At 38.5% G+C, this 23,641-nt stretch overlaps 1 protein-coding gene across 1 annotated transcript; it reads left to right on the forward strand.

The window, feature by feature from the left end:
* Nucleotides 1-230: 230 nt before the first annotated feature.
* Nucleotides 231-23,037, forward strand: dsc2l (desmocollin 2 like). The gene is made up of 16 exons (XM_052097901.1): nt 231-550; nt 6,837-6,939; nt 8,049-8,239; nt 8,341-8,454; nt 9,706-9,861; nt 9,979-10,123; nt 11,242-11,396; nt 11,628-11,762; nt 12,247-12,432; nt 16,364-16,611; nt 17,328-17,470; nt 17,981-18,202; nt 19,147-19,383; nt 20,508-20,623; nt 21,139-21,426; nt 21,729-23,037. The coding sequence occupies exons 1-16, from the start codon at nt 509-511 to the stop codon at nt 21,939-21,941; spliced, it is 2,694 nt and encodes an 897-aa protein (XP_051953861.1). The 5' UTR covers nt 231-508; the 3' UTR covers nt 21,942-23,037.
* The last annotated feature ends 604 nt before the right edge of the window (nt 23,038-23,641 follow it).

Genomic DNA, 23,641 nt, shown 5'->3' on the forward strand with positions numbered 1-23,641 from the left:
TCTTGCACTCCACCCAAATGATTAATTGTGTCATGCGTTAATCACATCTAGAAAGTAAGAACACTATTGAAAGTCTGCTCTGTGAAAGTATCTCTCTCTCTCTCTCTCTCTCTCTCTCTCTCTCTCTCTCTCTCTCTCTCTCTCTCTCTCTCTCTCTCTCTCGCACACACACAAAGTCTGAGGGAGTTTCAAAGGGAAGCTGGGTGGAGTCAAAGCCTACCAAAGCTAAGAAAGTCTCTACTCGACGACAAATCATAGTTTAACCTTTTAAATACACTCCAGCCGCCTCACGTTCAGAGTTATTGATACATAAACGTAGAGACAGAACCGCTATTACCTGCCACACCCATTTGAAACAACTACAATGTCATGAAAGGCGGCCACCTCCTCATCCACACCGCGCCCAGACAGGACTTTATTCGAGCACGTCTGTGAGATAAACACAGTGGAGCGTTCAGTAACTTCGTGTATTTCAGCATTGGCGGATCACACAGAAGCACAGATCAGGATGTATCAAAACGCTATGTTCTGCGTCTGTCTGATTATTTTGGTAAGTTGATTTGCCGTTAAATTATCTTTTCTATTTTTTTTCTTTATTATTATTTTTTTTGGTAATATATTTAATATGTTTTCATTGGCATTTCTCTACTCTTACCGTTTAACCTTGCCGTTAACAAAGAAATACTATAGTAACTATAGATTCCGTCTATTCTACAGCTAAAGTTATTAATAGCTATTATAATATTTTTGTATATTTTTTTAAATTACATCGGCGGACGCTGTAAAACCATGTGATCACATTTTCACATATTGTCGGATATACAAAATAACGGTATTACTAAATAATATTACATTATTAATAATATATATATATATATATATATATATATATATATATATATATATATATATATACTTATTATTATATATATTATTATTATTTATTTCCTATTTTGTTTTGATTTAAGTGAGTGAGGGTGGGTTTGTAGATTTAAAATAAATGAAACTAAACACAGTGGAAGAATTTAAGTGATAAACAGTTAAAGATTAATTAAGTTCTCAACATTTTATTATTATTAATAATAGTTTATGTATTTTTTCTATTATCACACCTTTTGAATCGGTCTGGTTGATTAACTTTGTTTTTCAAAACTGCTGTCTTACTATGCATTAATGCAGGGTAAAACCAAGCTGCTAGACTTATTTTAAATTAATTCCATTAATTAAAATATTTATTTGTTTGTTTATTGTTTTACTTTCAAGGTACTGTAGATTCAAACTTCAGGTGTCAGTAATGATTCATCCATTCATTCACTGAGCAATGTAATGATGGACTAATGTGAAAAGTTTTCATCTTGCTTACATGGTCACCTAGCAGTTTTTATTATTGTTTATTTCTCTGGAGTAAATGCACCTGGAGGCAGACCCTTTCTTTATTGCATGCTTTACTGTACTGAGATATAATTGACACTTGGGATGGCATTAGTAGAAGACATAGCAAGAAAACAATGACAAATATAGCTGCAAGCAGCAATGCGGATTCCTCCTCAAAATGGCAAATCATTTAAAATTGATCAGTAGATGGTTGGGGATAAACCCTCCCAATTAAGGAATTCAAAAAAACATGTCTTCGTCTGATTCCTAAACAAAACATTTTCAATGTACAGGAAAATCCATACCGGACCTTATGGATCCTTGAGGCTTTTTTGTTCCCAATGAGAAATGCGGCATGTACACCAAGTTTCAGAACAATTGGACAAATGGGGTGGATATTATATCATTTTGAAAAAAAAAATTTGGAGCGTGGCCTGTAAGCGCCACTTATGGGCAAATGTTGGTCATTCTTGGTTTGTGGGTTCCTGTTGGCCTGTAGTATAAATGTACAAAATTAGAAAATATTTGACCAGAAAATGGGAATTTTGGAGTGGCCTGTAAGCCCCCTAGGGGCGAATGTGGGCCTTTCTTGGTTTGTGGGTTCCTGTCGGCCTGTAGAATCAATAAACCAAATTAGAAAATGTTTGACCAGAAAATGGGATTTTTGGAATTACCTGTAAGCGCCCCTAATGGCGAATGTTGGCCATTAAGTGGTTTGTGGGTTCCTGTTGGCATGTAGTATCAGTGTACCAAATTAGAACATTTTTGACCAGAAAATGGGAATTTTGGCATGGCCTGTAAGCCCCCTAGGGGTGAATGTTGTCCATTCTTGGTTTGTGGGTTCCAGTCTGCCTGTAGTATCAATGTACCAAATTAAAAAAAATTTGACCAGAAAGCGGGAATTTTGGCGTGGTCTTTAAGCCCCCTAGTGGCGAATGTCGGCCATTCTTGGTTTGTGGGTTCCTGTTGGCCTGTAGTACCATTGTACCAAATTAGAACATTTTAGACCAGAAAATGGGAATTTCGACATGGCCTGTAAGCCCCCTAGGGGCGAATGTCGACCATTCTTTCGCTAGTACTTCAGAGTGATGTCATCTTGAAGCATGTTAGGTTTGAAAAACCATCAGTCAAAATTACATTTGATTTATTGACAGGTATATATATTGTTAAAATTTGGACATTTACATAAACACGCCCCTTTCAGACATTTTGTATCACATTCATTTTTCCTAAGTAATGTTTTCAAGGATGTCCATTCTACAAATGTGTACCAAATTTCAAGTCAATTGGAGCTACGGTTCAGGAGAAGAAGAGTATTTTTAGGTTTTACGCAAATTTTCAGCGTACGGGAAAATCCATCATGGTGAAAGTTATGGGTCCTTAAGGCTTTTTTGTTCCCCATGAGGAATGAGGCATGTACACCAAGTTTCAGAAGATTTAGACAAATGGCGTGGAAATTGTATCACTTTGAATGAAAAATCACTTTGAAAATCTCTACTTTCACTTTCACTTCTCTCTTAAGATTTTTTTCTGTTTTTTTTGTGTGATTTACATAAGCATATCACAAGCAATTTTATTTGAAAGACTATCTAGGCACATAATAACACTGTATAGCTGTGACTGTTTATAACTATTTCAAAATGTAGCCTACAAGCTCACACTTTAAATGGTCAGTGCTTTGATTTTTAAATCATTAAAATAGCAACAGATCCAGTGAAAAAAATGGAGTGATTGTGTTTACATGCCATTCAAAAACGTGGCATTTTACAAGGTAAGAGAGAAATAAAAAAACTTAAAATAATACCATTTGTACTTCTCAATTACTTGGGAATGTCTATGTTCAGGACGAAGGCTAAATTGTTACTGTCTCTTTAAGAGGCTTTTATCGCATGATACGATACTTAAGGCACAGTTCAGTTTAATCTTTTGAGAACTGAGAAGTATCATTATTTTCGTTTTGTGCCATGCTTGTTGCATTTGTATTCATTGTGAGATGATAAAATACAGACTGCAGTGAATGGTTGATTTTGTTCACTTGAATTTTGTGGCGTGTTTCAGAAAAATAATCGCTGAAGACAGAGACTGAGCACCCTGTTTATTTATTTTACAAAAGCACAAGGTTTTGTTGTTATTGTAAGTGTACACAAATAAAAGTACACATTTCATAGTTCAGTAATGATGTCTTGCATGTTTCTGTATGGGCAAAAATGGCGCAGTATTTTGTTTAAGTTGTTTCCGCTGTTTGAGAGAAAAATATAGCAGGACGTCATCTGGAATAATGCCAGAATAAAATATAATTATTCCAGATTTCTTTCTCAACTGTTTGTTCACTTGAGACATAACAGACTCCTCAATATATCATGTATTTTGACACTCTGTTGTATGAAATTGTCCGTTCAGGCGCAAGCAGCAGCGAAAGACATCGGAGTCGCGTGAGTTAGGCGCGACGCGGCTCGCTGTGTCACACAAACAGCTTCGCAAACATGTATTTGAGTTGTTTTTACATTTGTTGAGTTGAATAGTGTAAAATCGGCTTGAATGTTCAAACAGGCAAACATTGTATACAACCGACAAACCTTCATGATGATCGCGAGCAAAAATGATCTCGCCTCGCGGTTTGCGTGTTGTCAGAGACAATTAAACAACATCATTCTCGGAAGTTTTGATACGTTAGGATTGATCAGCCCATCCCTACTTTCTTTAGACATATGTTTCATGTTTGTGTAAGTTTTTGTGGCGTGTTTCAGAAAGATATTAAGCTTAGACAAAGAGCACACGGTTTATTTTCTTTATTTTACAACAAATAAAAGTACAACTTTCATAGTTTGTGACGATGTATTAAATGTATCTGTATGTGCAAAAATAACGCAGTATTTTGTTTAAGCTGTTAACGCTGTTTCGAGAGAAAAATCTTAACAGGACACCACAGCGGCATCCGTGTTGTTCACAATAATTCATAATTAAATATATTGATACCCAATTTCTTTATCAACTGTTTGTTCACTTGATACATAACAGACACCCCAATATATCATGTATTTTGGTGTATGAAATTGTCCGTTCAAGCGCATGAAGCTGTGGCGAACTCTCATCGGCGTCGCGGCGTTAGTCGCGACAGCGGCTTCGCTTCGCTGTGTCACACAAACTGCTTCGAAAACATTTATTTGAGTTGTTTTGCCTTTGTTGAGTTGAATAGTGTAAAATCGGCTTGAATGTTCAAGCAGGCAACCATTGTACACAACCAACAAACCTTCGTGAAGATCGCGAGCAAAAATGATCTCGCCTCGAGGATTGCGTGTTGTCAGAGACAATTAAACAACATCATACTCGGAAGTTTTGATACGTTAACGCTGTCTCGATAGAGAAAAATCTAACAGGACATCACAGCGGCATCACTAGACCCCTTCAATAATTCATAATTCAATATATTGATACCCGATTTCTTTATCAACTGTTTGTTCACTTGAGATATAGCAGACACCCCAATATATCATGTATTTTGGTTTATGAAATTGTCCGTTGAAACGCATAAGAAGGAAAGCGAACTCTCATCGGCGTCGCGAGCGTTAGGCGCGACAGCGGCTCGCTTCGCTGTGTCACACAAACTGCTTCGAAAACATTTATTTGAGTTGTTTTGCCTTTGTTGAGTTGAATAGTGTAAAATCAGCTTGAATGTTCAAACTGGAAAGCATTAAGACACACAATTGATTTGACATACCTCCATGCAGGCGCAAAATGTCTTCTGTAGTCTAAGTCTGGAGCTCCACCCACTAGGAGACCGAAATGCTTCATTAGAGAGATTGCTACAGAAGAGCTGCATGTGGTAGACAGAGTTACTCCAGTAGAGGGAGCCTCTTTGCTCAGCCAATGTAAGTGAATGGGATTTTACATGTGGACCATATTTGTCCAGTAGAGGGAGCACTTTTGCTCAGCCATTGTAAATCAATGGGATTTTAAAAATTTTTGATCATCTTTTGTGTGTACATTTACATAAACACGTCCATTTCAGCCATTTTGTATTGTATTCATTTTTGCTAAGTAACGTTTGGAAAGACATACATACTACACACGTGTGCCAAATTCCAAGTCAATTGGAGCTGAGGTTCAGGAGAAGAAGAGTTTTGTAGGTTTTCCAAAATTTTCACTGTACAGGAAAATCCATAATGGCAGAAGTATGGGTCCTTGAGGCTTTTTGTTCCCCATGAGAAATGAGGCATGTTTACAAAGTTTCAGAAGATTTGGACAAATGGGGTGGAAATTATATCACTTTGAATTTTTGTTTTTTGGGCGTGGCCTGTAGCGCCACCTATGGGCGAATGTTGACCATTCTTGGTTTGGGGGTACCCGTTGGCATGGAGTATCAATGTGCCAATTTAGAAAATTTTTGACCAGTGACTTTTTGAGCTATTGGGGCTCAAGGAGAAGAATAATAATAATAATAATAATAATAATAATAATAATAATAATAATAATAATAATAATAATAATAAAACCGACAAATACAATAGATTCCCTCCTTACGGAGGAATCTAATTAAACACTTCAGTTTAGCTGACAGTGATGGAATTACCCTAAAGTAAATTTCACTTTTACTACAGGTTCATCTGGTCAGATTAGCCAGGTTTGGAGATAATATTCGGCTGATATGGAGCTATGTACCTTTAAAACCTGTCCAAAACCCATAACTATAAACCATTTGGCAACCTGCCATATTGCAGTATGTGGTGTATTCATCAGCATTAAGCTTTGATGGTTTCTTGTTCGCAAACAAAGGGTTGTTTGTGTTCTTGTTACTTGCGATAGTCACAGTTTCCCATGCCATTCTTGATTTATGCCAGTCATTGTTTGGGTTCCTCTCTACTTGTTCAAGCTGTTTGCTCTAAAAATGGCATGTATGCTTTTAGCTTTTCAGGTTTACTGTAGATGCTACAATACAGTGAAAGAGAGCCTGGGGTGGTAATAATTTATGTCCATGGTCACAGAGAGACATACGAAGTCTGTTTACTGTGGGCACAAACACATACCATACCATAAAATACAGAATCGCATAATGTTAAGTATACGACTTTACGAAACAGTGCAGCACAGAACATTTGTAGTTGAGCGGACAGCTTTTTTTTGCATTTTTTCTAATGCGATCCAGTGAGATAATTACCCTCTTACCCTTTAAATGCTTTGACACATTACTTGCTAAATTCAAAATATCACTGTAATATTAAACTACATCTTTACCATTGAGATGATTCAAATTGTGTTCATTGTGCATCAGAATACGAAGCACTTTTCCAAATTCACCTCTATCATTTTATGGTAAAATTAGATCATCCCCAGGTGAATGGGATCCTTTCAAGTTTCTCAGAATCTTTTAAATGTTTACAGATGCTAGTAAACAGCATTACTCCGAGATTTGTTCAACCAAACTGCATAAAGAATGTGATACCCATTTATTTGAACTCCCTCAGGTGCTGTTTCTGAGCGCCGAGTCGTGTGAGCTGAGGCCTGTGCATGCCACGGTTCCTAAGAGACTGCCTGCCGGTTATGTCATCACTAAAGGCACAGAAGAATGTATGTTTTATGGTTTCACAAAATCTTTTGATCTGAATGACAAATTGATATTTGTCCATCTGTATAAGCTTTTCTTTTACCTGTTATGCACTGTAAAAAGTGGTAACCTAAAATTGTCGCCATTAGGAGCTATTTTTGGATCTGATCTTCCCTTTAATTTGATATATTAGTGCCTTATGAAAGTATTCACCCCCTTGGTGTTTTTCCTGTTTTATTGCATTACAACCTGGAATTAAAATAGATTTTCATTAAGAGTTTGTAGCATTTGATTTGCACAACATACCTACCACCAAAATATTTTTTTCACAAACAAGAATTAAGTGAGGTCTGGGCTTTGACTAGGCCATTCCAAGACATTTAAATGTTTCCCTTTAAACCTCTCCAGTGTAGCTTTAGCAGTATGTTTAGGGTCATTGTCCTGCTGGAAGGTGGACCTCTGTCCCAGTCTCAAATCTCTGGCAGACTGAAACCGGTTTTACTCAAGAATTGCACTGTATTTAGTGACATCCATCTTTCCTTCAATCCTGACCAGTTTTCCAGTCCCTGCCGGAAAAAAAAGCATCCCCACAGCATAGTGCTGCCACCACCATGCTTCACTGTTATTTGAAGTGTTGGGTTTGTGCTACACATAGCATTACTCAACAATTAATTAACATAGGTTAACATGTTTTTCAGAGTAGTATATAAGTTACTTGCAAATTATTAATTAACTTGGTTTATTTCAAATGTATTTGTTCATAATTTATGCTTCTATTTATGCTATACTTCTATTTATGCTAGATTTTTTTATTCCATATTCCCCCCTAAAATCAACACAAAATGGGCCTAACTTTGGATTAATTTGCAAAGTAAATTAAGTATAGAGCAAGTGAGCAAAGAATAGTAAATAATGAATAAAAAATAAATAATGCGGTACCTCTGAATTTTCTAGATAGGAAAAGGCCTTGTTTTCTGAGCATTCCCCTGTGGTTTCAGTGTTTTTCTGTGCATATTTAAAATAAACTAAGTTTCATTACCTCTGATTTTACCACTAGATTGGATAGCTTCGAATATTACCCTGTGTTTAAAGTCACTTTTATTTTTCTTTCTTTTTTTTTTTTTTTTTACAGTAAATCTCAAAGGCTGTGCACTCAAGCCCGTGGCTTTTACCACCAGCGACCCAGACTTTGCTGTAAATACAGATGGAACCATTATCACAGTTCGCAGTATGGTGATTACAACAAGGACATTTTCTGTGTTGGTACAGGATGAGAGTGGTTTTGATTGGAGAGTGGACATTATATTGTCCTGTACAGACAAGGTAAAGCTGTAGTCTGTAATTCTTAATCATAGCTCTGTGGTTCTTCCGTATGATTTGGCTGAGCAGCATAAGGAATTTTACTTCCTATATTATGGTTTCAGGCATCTCAGAAGTCTGGCAATGTGGTTCACAAACGTTTTAAGAGAAGATGGAGACCTTTGCCTTTCTCTATTGTTGAGAATGATGGCCCTAAATTCCCAAAGGATGTGGAGACGGTAAGAATGAGCAACATAAGCTAAATGTCCCAAATTAGTGTTTCTCACTCATTTACTCCCTTTCCTTTTCCTCCTGTCCGTTATCTCGGCTTGACCTTCTGTTGGACTTTCGGTTTCCTCTTAATGTCGGCTTCAGATTTTCTTTTTTTCTGCTGAACAAAATGAAGGTTTTTAGAAGAATATCTCAGCTCTGTAGGTCCATACAATGCAAGTGGATGGGTACCAACATTTTGAAGCTCAAAAATGCACATAAAAACTGCATATAAGTGATCCATAAGACTCCAGTGGTTAAATATATACTGTATATTTAGAAGCAATATGATGGGTGTGGGTGAGAACCAGATCAATATGCAAGTCTTTTTTACTATAAATTATCTGCCCTGCTCAGTAGTTGGCAGTATGCTGGAAGAATGCCAATTGCCAAAAAAAAAAAGTACATTTGGAGATTTATTGAAAAAAAGGACTTAAATACTGGTCTGTTTCTCACCCACACTTATCATATTGCTTCTGAAGACATGGATTTAATTACTGGAGTCTGGATTACTATTATGATGCTTTATGTGTTTTTGGTGCTTCAAAATGTTGGTACAATTCACTTGCATTGTAAGGACCTACACTGCTGACATATTCTTCTAAGTGTTGGGTTTGTGCTACACATCTTTGTTTGTGTTTAGCAGAAGAAATAAATTCATACACATCTAGGGTGGAGAGAATACAATTTTGAGGGAGCTATTCCTTTAAGGAGCTATTTTTACCTTATCCAACCAACCAACCAACCAAAAAAAAAAAATGCTTTTGCAGTTGTAGCCTAATGTATTCAGGGTGATACAGTAATAGCCTATTTTTGACTTGAATAAAACCAGTTTATCATTTAGATGCTACATCAGGCACATTTGTTTTTTTGATTTACTTTTTTTTCCTTTTTTTCAGTGTAAAATAAAAAGAGCCTGTAATGTTTACTATGATATTGAACTATTTAAACTGCGGATGAGGTCGCTCTATAATTGAAAATAACAGGAGCTCAGGATGTGGAGAAGGAAATGTATTAATAACAGGAGCTATGGATGTGAGGAAGGAAACATATTGTATGTGTATGTGTAATGCATTGTTTTACTAGCCCTATCTGTTATCATACGAGGGTATGATTTTATTAAAATATTTTAATAGGCCTAGTTTTATAGTTGACATATCTCATTGTCACAAACATCTGTTTTTTACTTACTGGATATTGCTGTGCTTTTCTCTGCTCAGATTGCGTCTGACTCTTCAGTAAATTACACTGTGTATTATGTGATCAGTGGGCCTGGTGTTACCACAGACCCTGTTGGCGTATTCCAGGTGAACAAGGACACTGGTGTGCTGAGTGTCACCAGGGCCGTCGACCGTGAGCAGTACCCCCAATTCATTGTGAGTCTCTACATTCCAGACCTTGTACAGAGAACAAAGGGAAAGAAATGCAATGCAATATGATTGTAGTGTCAATACAATTGAATATGTGTGCTTCTCTCGCCCCTCTTGTTGTAGTTTATGGCTCGAGTGTATGACAGACATAGCAACCGGGAAACTGATGATCCTTTGCCCATTACCGTGATTGTGGAGGATAAGAATGACAATGCCCCGGAGTTCTCAGGAAGTCGCTTCTTCACGGTGCCCGAACGATGCAGAGCAGGTAAAGAAAGAAAGAACCAAATAAGGAAAAAGTATTTTTAAAACTCAAGTTTTAAATTTTTCGATGTTAAAGGAATATTTCACCAAAAATTGTAATGTTCTCATCATTTTCTCAACATCATACCATCCCAGATGTGTATGAATTTCTTTCTCCTCCTGAATATCTCAGCTCTCTAGGTCAGCAAGTGAATGGGTGCCACAACTTTGAAGCTCCAAAAAGCACAAAGGCATCATAAAAGTAATCCATACGACTCCAGTGGTTTAATCAATGTCTTCTGAATTGATTCAGTCGGTTTTGGGTGAGAACAGACCAAAAACCTGTTTTACATTACATCAGCAGTCTCATTGGCAATCATGATTTCAAGCTTGATAACACTTCCTAGCACCATCTAGTGCTCTGTGCATTTGTCAAGCACTAGGAAGTGTAATTGAGAAAATCTTTAAATCATGATAGTGCTTAGAGCCTGCATTGGCAAGCTGTACTGTGAAAAAAAGTTATATTTTGGTCTTTCTCACCCAAAACCAATTGTAATGCTTTAGATAACTTAAATTAAACAACTGGAATCATATTGATTACATTTATGCTGCCCTTTAGTCACCATTCACTTGCATTCTATGGACCTACAGAGCTGATATATTTAATACAATATGATTATTTATATTCTGCAGAAGAAAGAAAAGATTTGGCATGAGGGTGAATAAATTATGAGAATTTTGGGTGGAACTATTCCTTTAAAAATACCTCTATCCCAGTTTAATATTCAGAGTCACCTATAAGTAAGTCAATTGTTTTTTGATTTTCTAACATTGGGACACTTGTGACCATCCTGAAACAGCCTGAAACAGCAACTTTAACTCAACCAATGATGTGAGTTTGGGGTGGTACTATCTGTTTTTGTCTGGCCAATGGCAGATGGAGTATTCGAGAAACCTGTTTAAAAACAATCATAATTTTGTCAATTCCGTTTGGTGACGCTAGAGGTTAGGAATTACACACTTCAAAAGTAAACACTTGGTTTAACCCTCAAATGTAGCAAATTATACTGTATAAATGGTACAGTCGAACCGCTGAACCTACATTTGTATTTTCAACAAGTATATATGTGTTCTTTATTTCAGGTACAGTTATAGGTCAGGTGAATGCCACAGATAAGGATCAGGCCAAAACCCCCCACACCTTGATCAAGTTCACTTTACTCAACGCTACCGACATGTTCTCCATTGAAGCTTTTTCTGGAGTATTGACTGCCAAAACCAACACCTTAGACAGAGAGGTATTATATCCTGTAATTTATTAGAGACACACAAAAGGCACCTAGACAATATTTGTGCAAACACACATGCACTGATTTGTTTGTGGTGTATGTATTAAGTGTTGTGGTGATGTGGCTGTAAATTATTTCTGTGTTACTGAGAAAATACTGTAGTGTTTTCAGATATACGTAGTGTGGGAATCGAATTCTTGTATGTTTGTGAATAGTAATGTTTATGTTCCTCCCACTCAGGCACAGGACAATGTCTACGCTTCCATAGAGATTAGAGATATGGGTGGAGCTCATGATGGGCTATTCAACAGAGGAACTGCTGTCATTACACTCACAGATGTTAACGATAACCCTCCCACCTTTAAAGAGAAGTTGGTAGGGCCAATATGTTGTCTTTTTAGCAATAATTCAATTTAGTTTTATTTGTGTAATGCCTTTCTCAAAGCAGCTTTACAGGGGGAAAAAAACAGAACACCCCAAACCCCCAGTGGCAGTTTTGAGTAGATAACTTCAGAAATGTAATATGTAACTGATTTCAAATTACACAACTAAATGGAAAGCAGTAACCTCGTCTTTTAGACAATACTTTTTTTTTAATGTAATCTAATTGAATGTTTTAATGAAAATCTAAAATCTAAGAAGTGTATGAAGTACCAATTTACATTACTTTTATTATAAATTAGCAACATGAAACAAAATGGCAATTTGTTTGTTGTCAGTCCTTAAGCATTCCCCACTTTAGGGTGTGTTATAAATGTATGTACTCATGTACAATAAACAGCTTTTCAGTTGTTGGAATCAAATGTGGTATCTGGTGTTTAAAGAATTTGTCAATTGTGTGTCGTTTCTTTTGGGACAGTTGAAGGCACAGGTCCAGGAGAACCAAGAAAATGTGCTAGTTCTTAGGATCCCAGTGGAAGATAAGGACTTGGTGAACACTGCTAACTGGAAGGCCCTGTTTGAGGTCACCAAGGGAAATGAGAGTGGAAACTTCAGGATGGAGACGGACCCCAAAACCAATGAGGGACTTCTGTATGTCATAAAGGTATGGAAACAAAGTTAGAACTGCTTTTACAGCACCTGTTTCAACTGTTACAAACCCAGGGACCCTCATCCAGACTCCCAGCCAACCCTGGGGCTACCAAAAAAGATAGAAATTTCAGATCGATCACGATTGTGATTTCAGCAAAAGTAGGTCGAAAGTGTCTGTGCTAACTGAAATTTGAACCACTGCCCCCAGTGGCCAAAGCTAAAAGTGTTGTTAAGGTGAGTTCTCCACAGAGGCAAGTTGTATGTGTAGTTGTAAATTATGTAATATTGTCAACATGAATATGCAGTTTTTTTTTAGCCCTAGTTCCTAACTCAAACCTAAACCTAATTGTCAGAGAAGTAAAAGTTTTATTTTACAGCCATAATTCAGCCTTCAAATCACACTCACCATTGTTTAAGTAAACATGATAACTTCCTGGTTCTCTTACGAGAGGTTCTTACGCAACGGGAAAGATTAATCTTTTCTGAGATATTGAAGCCAAAAAATTATCCTTAATTTTTGTATCCATTGTCAACGCAGTGCGGCAGCTGCAGACCTTGAGCGGGCTATCTAGCGAGCTCATAGGTTGCTCTGCGGCAACTGCTGCAGCCTATAGACGAGCTTGGGCGAACTCGCATCCAATGAGAGGCGTCCGCGCGCTCACTGCATCAAAGCCCGTCAAAATGGGCATGACTAGAGTGCATATAAGCGTAGTTCGTAGGCTGGAACCCTGATTTTCATCTCTTTCATCTCGTCGCCGGATGGCGTAGCTCGCAGGATGGCTGAAGGTGGCGAAGACGGCCGGCTTCTTCGAGCGCTTTCCACGCTTGCTAGATGCCCCTCGAACGGCGACGCGGCTTCCAGTTCAGAGATGCAGTTCATAGCCCCGCGTTGGGAGAATCAGACATGGTTCCCGGAGCTTACGCAGCAGTCACTGACAGCGCCGTGGCGCATCCCAGTGAGAGCAGATCTCCTCTCTCAAGCTCGCGGCACAATCTGGCATCCCCACCCAGAGCGCTGGGTGCTGCATGCGTGGGTGATCAACGACTACCCGTCGCTCTGCCAGAAGGAGTAATAAACACCATCATACACGCTAGAGCCCCTTCCACGAGAAGACTCTATGCGTAAAAATGGTCTGTGTTCTCAAAATGGTGCACCAACAGAGACCTGGACCCGCGGACATGTGGGGTGTCGTCACTGCTCGTATTTCTACAAGAGCTGCTGGATAAGGGCAGATCCCCATCCACGCTCAAAGTGTATGTGGCGGCCGTTGCGGCGTTCGCTGAACCCCTGCACGGCCAGTCATGGGGTAAAAACGAGCTGGTCATCCGCTTCCTCAGGGGAGCTAGAAGGATGAACCCCCGCGCCCCATCGGTTCCTATCTGGGATCTTTCTATAGTTCTCGAAACTATGAAAGCCCCCCTTTCGAACCACTTCAATCCGTGGATTTGAAATACCTTTCACTCAAAACCGTTTTTCTGACTGCCCTGTCATCAGTCAAACGTGTGGGAGACCTTCACGCGCTGTCTGTCAGCGCTGCGTGTCTTGAGTTTGGACCAAGTGACTCCAAGGTCATTTTAAAGCCTAGACACGGCTATGTTCCCAAGGTGATCGGTACTCCTTTCAGAGCACAGGTCATTTCCCTATCGCACCCGATAGCGAACGCGACGCCAATCTCCTTTGCCCGGTCAGAGCACTGAGATTGTATACTGCGCGCTCCGCCGCTTTCAGACGCTCTGAGCAGCTTTTTGTTTCGTTCGGAGGGCGCACCAAAGGTCTCGCCGCCTCGAAACAGACACTATCTAGATGGATAGTGGACGCTATTGCTGCTGCATACGCGTCAAAAGACCTGCCATGCTCGTTGGGCATTAGGGCTCACTCTACTAGAGGCATGGCATCCTCGTGGGCATGGTCCAGCGGGATTTCCATTCACGACATATGTGTGGCAGCGGGATGGACTTCCCCCTCCACCTTTGTCAGATTTTACAATATGGAAGTGCCTGCTCTGCAGGCAAAACTACTAGCGGTTTAATACGCTACAGCTCCCCTGGTGAGCTGCACTGATGGGTCACATTCCACACAGACCGGCACCGCCGCTCTGTCGTTCCCTTCCCACTATGTGCTTATGTATTACACAATCAATGACCCGCATTCTTGCCGGCCAAATATTATTTCCCCACTCATAAGGGCTCCCCCCGGGTCCTCCCTTAATTCCCTGGGGCTCATACAGTGGATGCTTGGGCGCGCACGGCGTTGACAATGGGTTCCCGTAGCGTAAGCTAGCATACGCAATACGAGAGAACCTCTCGTAAGAGAACGTATCGGTTACCTAATGTAACCTCGGTTCTCTCTAGATGAGGGAATGAGTATTGCGTAGCCGGCCGTGCTCGCGCCACCAGCGACTTTTCGCTTCAGTCAATGAAAACCAGGGTTCCAGCCTACGAACTACGCTTATATGCACTCTAGTCACGCCCATTTTGGCGGGCTTTGATGCAGTGAGCGCGCGGACGCCTCTCATTGGATGCGAGTTCGCCCAAGCTCGTCTATAGGCTGCAGCAGTTGCCGCAGAGCAACCTATGAGCTCGCTAGATAGCCCGCTCAAGGTCTGCAGCTGCCGCACTGCGTTGACAATGGATACAAAAATTAAGGATAATTTTTTGGCTTCAATATCTCAGAAAAGATGAATCTTTCCCGTAGCGTAAGCTAGCTTACGCAATACTCGTTCCCTGATCTAGAGAGAACCGAGGTTACATTAGGTAACCGATAAGTTTTAATGGGACCAGAACATGTGTCTCACAGGTTACTCATGCACGTGCTATCAGTAGCATCATAGGGGAAGGTAAACACATTTTAATTGACACAAACATATAGTAAGTCAGTAAATCGGCTGAATGGGGTCGATTTCAAGGTACACAAACATCCGGAAGCACCATTTCCCATGTGAAAATTAAGCATTTTATAATATTACTTTTAGCTTTAACAATCACGATTTCTTTACAGATTATTAATGCACCATATTTAGAAATACATTTATAATACATATATATATATATATATATATATAGTGTTTTATATATCTGACCCCTGAGTAAAAACCCAAGTTGTAAAGGAACTACAGTACTAGAACTAAAAGGGTCTGTTTAGGGGTTTAGTGCTGCTCTTGCATGCTCTTGTTATCTCTCTGATAGGGTCTGTGTTGGTTTTATTTATAGTAGCATTGGAGGGTTAGCTCACCATTTAAGAGCTGTGTGTGAAAATGCTTGTCTGCTTGATATGGATGTGCAGTTTTTGCACTAAGCAATACTTTACCAGCCACACCCTGTTATACAACTGTGTAACGTCTGCCAGACAAACACAGGTTCTCCTTTTCAAGTAGTAGTCTTCAAGGTGAAGGGTCAAAAACCAGAGCAACAACTTCTAGTAGCCTTATCGTGACAGCTCTTCATAGTTTTGCAGTAAGAATATTTGCACTGGGAAAAAGTTAATAGTTTTGTGGCTTTTAGTCCATGGATTTTAACTTTGAATCCATATATTTACTGATGCGTTATTAAAACTTGGCAAAATAAACTTTAACCAGATATTTAAAATTTACTGTATTTTTCCTCCAGGAAAACCTGGAATGATGTCTCATCTTGCACTACACAAATTTTGTCCAATCAAATGTTATTTAAAATGAGAATGTCCTTCCCCCTAAATACCACCTGCAATCGCCTATTAAGTATTAAATGATTCAGGGCTGTGGCATAAAAAAAGCTATTGGTGACGAACCCTTCAATAAAGGGACGAACCCTTCAATATGTCCCACCCAATTAGAAATACGTCAACACAGGACAGAAAATTACACTTGTCAAGCCATTTGATGAGGACTTTAATAAAGGACTTTTTGTGAATATGTGCTCTATTGTAGATCTACATTGTTCTCATTTCGGATTTTTTCTCCTCTCAGTCATTAGACTATGAAAAATCTCCGATGGTAAAGCTGGAAATTACTGCCCGTAATGAAGCTCCACTGGTTGGGACTAATGCTGGCTGGCTCTCTGTCCCAGTGGAGCTCTCTGTGGGAAATGAAGATGAGGGACCAGAGTTCACCGCTCCCATTCTATGGCTCAAGGTCAAGGAGAACGTTCCCAATGGAACTATCGTTGGAACCTATACAGCTTTGGACCCAGAGACGAAGAGCAGCAATGGAATAAAGTATGCTATGTTGTCTTCTGAGATACACTACCAGTCAAAAGTTTGGACACACATGCTACTATGTTATATTTTAGAAAAAAAGTGGTCATCAAAATGATAAAATTACACAAATGGATGTATGGGAATTTTATAGTGTACAAATAAATCTTATATATATTATAATTTTTTTTATTATATTATATTATTGACTTTCAAAGCACCTACCCTTGGTCTAGATTACAGCTCTGCACATTCTGGGCATTCAACTTTATAAGGTGCCACCTGAGATGCTTAGTATACCATATTGAAGGAGTTCCCAAGTATGCCAGCCAGTTGTTGGCAGACTTTCCTTCACTATCTGGTCCAACTCATTAATAAAAAAATATATAAAAAATTTTTGTAACATTAAATTGTCTTCAAAACAAATTTCAGTCATTTTAATATAAACCTTCATAAGAAACAAAAATTCAGTCAAGCATGTCCAAATATTTGACAGATTGTAGTGTATGCTAAAAAATAACAATGCTGATTAAAATTATAAATATGTTTCATATAATAGTAAGAATATGCGGTACAATACTATAAAAATTGCACTTTTTAGGATACCTGACAAAACATTTTACAGTGTACAATGTTTATAAAGAGCTACGGAACATTCTCTGTGATATAATTGTACATTAAAAAAATGTGAGGACTTTTTATAGCACTTTCTAATCATGACTCTATCTGTGTTTAAGGTACTATAAGATGACTGACCCAGGTTCCTGGATCACTGTGGTGGAGAACACTGGAGAACTGAGAACTGCCAATACTATAGACCGCGAATCACCTTTGGTCTTCAACAATACTTACAACATAACTGTCAGAGCAATGGATGAGAGTGAGTCTGAACTTTGTTTTTCCACAGGCTTGTCTTGTCCCCCATTTGGGGAACCTTCCGAGCTTATCAATCTGTCTGAAATGGTAACACATACCTAAGAGACACTGACATTTTTGTGTGTTTGTGAGTACACAATGTTCCTCTGAACGGGTGTGTGTGTTTTCCCCGGCTGTTGTCTAAACACCATTTGGCCCTGTAAACAGGGTGTGGTTGGTTGGAAACTGCTTGAGGTCTCTGAGAGGATTTTATCAGGGTTTTGGAGAGTACTCATGATCAACATGTCCTACCTGATCCTACGTGTTCTCAGATCTCAAAGTTGTATAATGGCATTCCTAGAAGAGACAGAGTACAGTATCTCTGTTGTGCTCTTACAAAGTGCTAGTTTTGCGTTTTTTTCTCAGGACATTCATAACGTTCTAATTACAGATGTCAAATGCATACTTTCTGCATTGTCAACCAACCAGTCTTCTGACTGTGCTAAAAATCACACTCTACTCTTCCTTTTTTCAGATAAGAAGATTGGAAAGGGAATGGTTATAATCCAGATCGAGGACGAGAATGATAACATGCCCGAGATTGCAAGTTCTGAGCTGGTCATTTGTAGTAAGGGCAATTCGCTGGGCTCAGTTCTGATTGAAGCTGTGGACAAAGACGAGACACCTTACTCGACTCCCTTCCAATTCGATCTCGGAGCAGAACATGATGGGAAGTGGAGACTGAAGGATGCTACAAGTAAGGCTAGAGCATTGTGATGTATCTTGCGGCTGGGGGTGCAGTTTTTAATTTTTTCATGTGATTCATTAAAGTTTAAAAAATGCAATTCTGTCATCATTTACTTCCCCTCATTTTGTTCCAAACCTGCATGATTTTCTTTCTTACCTGTAACACTAAAGGAGAAATTGAAGACTTACCGCTCACTCTTTTCCATGGAATAACAGGGGACTGGAGATTTCCAGCTTCAAAAAGAAGGCAAAGTACCATAAAAGTCTAATGAAGGAGGCTAATATAACTAGTGCAACATGATCACACAGGAAGTCGGCATGCTGTTGCCAGAAATGTAGGTATCCTAGGATTGGGAACAGCATGCCGACTCACTGACGTGCCCTATCTACAATTGGACATATTTGCAAGGCTCCACAACAGTTACACGCACTTGCCAAATTTTCTGTGAGATCAGTCTGGACTTGAATAAGCAAGTATATCTTATGCAGATGTCAATGTCCCTCCATTGTTTTCTTGGAATACAGTTATATGGACTACATCTACAATACTTTTATGGTGCTTTTCCTTCCATTTTGAAGCATGAAAACTCCAGTCATTGTAATTGCATGGAATAGAGCGATCAGTACATTATTCAAAATTTCTCCTTTTGTGTTCCACGAATGAAAGAAAGTCATACAGGGTTGGAATGACTTGAGGGTGAGTAGAAATTTTGTATATGTTCACATTAGTTAATACATTTTGAATTAACATGAGCTGACCATAAACAATAGTATTTGTTTGTTTGTTCGTGATACCTAATGCATTCACTAGTTTTAACAAATAGAACCGTATAGTACAGTGTTATGAGAAAACTATTCTGTTGTTTAATCACTTTGGCTGATCAACTGAAAGCACTGTACTGTTCTTGGCTCAGGCTTCAGTCTGATCAATATATTTCCCTCCTCTGTTGGCAGTTAACTCTGTGGTGCTGCAACAGGCTGTGGACTTGCCCAACGGTCTGTACAATGTACCGTTGCTGGTGAAGGATCTGCAGGGAATTGGGAAAGAGCAGATTGTGAAAGTGCGATTGTGTACCTGTGAACGGGAGGAAAATGGAATGGGATCATGTGGGGCTCGCAGTGCCTCTACCTCTTTGGGCAGCTGGGGCATCCTTGCCTTAGTTCTCTCTGGTCTGCTGCTGCTACTTTTATGTGAGTGCCACGTTCAGACAATATACCCCTAATTTATTCATATTTAATTACCATTTTCTAATTTCATGTGTGTGTGTGTGTGTAATATGTATATATTTTTGGTCTCGGGTTCGAGTCCCGGCTATCTAGGCCTTTCTGTGTGTTGTTTGAATGTTCTCGTTCACGTGGGTATCCTCCGGGTGCTCCGGTTTCCCCCACATGTCAAAAAACATGCAGGTTAAGTGAATTGGAGACTCTAAATTGCCCATAGGTGTTGATGAGAGTCCCCCAGCCACTGGGGGTTGCATCAGGAAGGGCATCTGGCTTAAAACCTGTGCCAAGTCAAATATGCGGATCAAGGATGATCCACTTTGGTGACCCCTAATTGGAGCAGCAGAAAGAAGAAGAAATATACTGTGTATATATATATATATATATATATATATATATATATATATATATATATCATTATTTAAAATCGCTAAACAATTAAACATAACAGAATCTGACAACATGGGTGAATTTTTAGGGTGAATTTTAATATGCATCTTTTTAGTGGGGGAAAAAAATTGCATTTTAAATGTCACAGCATGCAAAATTCACACAAAATTCACCCTAAAAAAATATGCAAAAAAAAATCTAGATTTGTATAATCATTGACTTCCTAAAAGCAACTTTCAAGGAGTTAAAATAAAGATTTTTTTTTTTTAAATAAAAATAGATGTTTTGACAGCATTCATTTGAGCTGGCATAGACATCACAAATTTGTGCAAAACCTGATGGTTCATGTTATCCAGCATAATTTGACAATGCTCCAAAAATAATCTTGTGTGCTTCAACGGAAGCAAGGAATTCTGATCCTTTGTACAAAGGAGTTACAAGTAAAGGAGAAATAATGCAGAATCTTATATATGTCTTCTTGGATTTACATTATATTTTTTTCTTTGTTTTGCACTTTTCAAAATCTGGAACCATTCTGTTTATTTCCAGTTTGAAATGAAAACTAAAACCTCAAATGTGGTCTCAGACCTTTAAATCCCACTGGGTGTGGCATGATAATGCTTTTATTGCAAACCTGACTTGTTGAATCACTCTCTTAGGAGCACCAGAGTAAAGATGCTAGCTGTTATTTCTTGCTTTCTCAGGTTTGTTGCTCATCTTCATGTGCAGCACTGAGAGAGAAAAGCTGTACATTAGTGATGATACTGGAACAGGAGGAATGCTGCTTAAATCAAACACTGAGGCACCTGGTGAAGAAGTGGTGAGTAAAAAAAATAAATAAAATGCCTTTCAAATTGTTAAATTGAGCTGAGAATCTGCTGAAGGGATGGTTCACTTAATGATGAACATTCTATCATTTACTCACCCATATCATTTCAAAGTTTGAATTTCTCACCTCCGAGGTGAAGGAAAAAGTAGATGGCAGAATGCTATCCTCAGTCACCATTTACATTTCATGAGTTCACCTACCCATATAATCTTTGAGTGGTAAGGGGTAAATGTATGTGGCTGAGGAAGAGGCTCAACTTGAGCTTTACATTAACAATTACAAAACAAAAACATTGCAATGGAAACTCCTACAGGTCTTGAATGACACGGTGAGTAAATGATGACAGAATTTTTATTTTGGAGTGTACTACCTCTTTAATGCATAAAACACACCTGATCCAACTCATCTGCTTTTTAGTAGAGTGCTCTGTTCAAAGTGTGCTACTCTTTTTAATGAACGACTAAGACTTTGACCATATTCATCAGTTAATGCTTTTCTTTCTTTAGAAAGAGGAGGCATTTCTGAAGATCCCTGGGCCAGATTTTGTGGACGGATCAGTTCAAGGCATTCAAATCATGAATAGTAAGAACGTGGGTTCAGCTGGAGGACACTATGGGCATCAATATATCCAGGGGGGTGGCGTGTACAACAGCACCACTCAAGAGTTTGGGACACAAAAATACAATTTTGCTGGCCATCACAATAGCAGTCTCTACGGCAACGCAGCGTACCAGAAATACTCGAACACGAGTCCTCTCGACACATGGAGATCCAATGAGCACTACTTGGGCAAAGTGAGCCAAGCTTGCATAACTATTAAATCTTACAACAGTTTATAAATATTTGTGTAATTTCTTTGGCACAGTTTACCCCTGGTATTAACATGTGCCTCAAACAGCCTGATCACATGAAAATGATGTGCCTGTGGTGATATTTTTGCAAAATAATATCACATGGTCCCTGACATGCATGATGCAGTGCTGCGGTGTAACATCTACCACTGATGGATGTTAATACCAGATATAAATGGGTTTTCTGCGCTATTGCAAGTGGATTTTTCTTTGATCTGATGTTATTGATGCTTGCTTTGTGACAGAAATTGGCTTACTTCGGAGATGAGGAGGAGGGGCGGTATGCCGATGACCTGCTGAAGACCTATGGACACGAGGGGGCGGGGTCTCCTGCAGGCTCTGTAGGGTGTTGTAGTGTTTTGGGTGATCCAGACTCACTGGACTTTTTGAACACTCTTGGCCCTAAATTTAAACCACTTGCTGATGTCTGCACCAGGAACAATCAAGGAGGGAACTAACACTCAGACATGATTGAGATGAGAGAGTATTTTATGCTGGACGCCTGGAGACTTCAAACAATGTCTTTTTGCTGAATTAATCAAGTGGAAGTGTGTATGTGTATGCATGGGTATGTTAACTTGTGTGTGAGTGTGTTATGATGAAAAGAAGCGTTTTTGTAATTATTTGCTACTTCTGCTCTGCTTTGCAAACCTCTGCCTTACAGAGCGAAGGGAAAGACCGTTTTAATATTAGTACACAGAAAAGACGTTAGTCTCTCCCTGAGATCAATTGAAATTCACAACCATGTGAAGTATTACCAGAGTCTATTTACAAGAAGAGGACTGAATGCGTTTTGGGGCCAAGACAAATACAAATGTGCTGTGCATCATGGATGTTGTTATCAAATGTGTGGAATTCAGAACACTCTTCAGCCCATCTCCATCTCGACTCTACAGAAGGATGTGATGTTTTATTTGAATATTCTTGTTATTCATTACATCTTACATCTTCATCCTGAGACCCAGCAAAATGCCAGTGTTTGTATTAGGATTTTAAAATGTTCTTATATGCAGTATAAGAGTCATATTTAAAAAACAACTTCACAGAAAAGCCCAGAATGCCCACTTTTAAGATACTCAAGGTCTAAAACTGTGGCATTCACAGCTATTCACTAAAAATTATTGTCCTCTATAGGGTGCACAAATGAAATGCTGGATTCCAGGAGTCCTAAAACAGTATAGTTGCAATTGGATTTATATATATATATATATATATATATATATATATATATATATATATATATATATATATATATATATATATTTCAATTAAGAGAAACCAAATATTTTGTTTGTGAGTGTCACTTAATGCTTTAAATGAAGATATAGGTGAAAGAACAGTTAAAATATGGGAAACTGGCTCTTAGAAGTAAATGTTGTTTAGCTATTTGATATTTCAGTTTTGTTCACATTTTAAATATAATTTTCTTTTTTTTTGTACTTGTGGTAAACAAAAAAAAAAAAATAACAGTTTCATGTAGAGGATTGGTCTGTTTACAGCGATTTTAAAGGTGTGTGCTTGTGAATATTGTAATAAAATCTTTTACAGACCTTATTTTATTTAAGTGGTGTGAACATTTAAGGTAATCATTTGCTTATGTTCAAAATATCAATATGTGGCGGTGGGGGCATTGTCAAGCATTCCTCCAGAGAGAGAAAGCGGAAAGGGTGTACGAACCGGTTCTTACGGACATTTTGGTTAAATTAACTGGTTCAAAAGACCGATTCACCAGTTAATTTACGTAATCACATACACAACGTCACTACACACACACACATATATAATATATATATATACACATACATATATATATATATATATATATATATATATATGTGTGTGTGTGTGAACTAGTTCAACTCATTCACTAAAAAGAACCGGTTCAAAAGAACGATACTGGGCATCACTAAAAGAGTGCACACACCTGAGCGCTATTTCTCTCTCTCTCTCTCTCTCTCTCTCTCTCAATCTTTTTTCAATTTAAAAGTACTTTATTGGTATGATTGTGTTTACATACAATATTGCCAAAGCATTAATACACAAAACAGATAATGACAAGACAAATAATAATGATAAAATAGTAACAAATAACAATAAAGATAGATTTAAAATAAGGTGCCAGGTAATGAATCAAATAAAATAAAAAACTATAATAACA

This window comes from Xyrauchen texanus, chromosome 30 (assembly GCF_025860055.1).
Source record: "Xyrauchen texanus isolate HMW12.3.18 chromosome 30, RBS_HiC_50CHRs, whole genome shotgun sequence".
NCBI classification, from domain to species: domain Eukaryota; kingdom Metazoa; phylum Chordata; class Actinopteri; order Cypriniformes; family Catostomidae; genus Xyrauchen; species Xyrauchen texanus.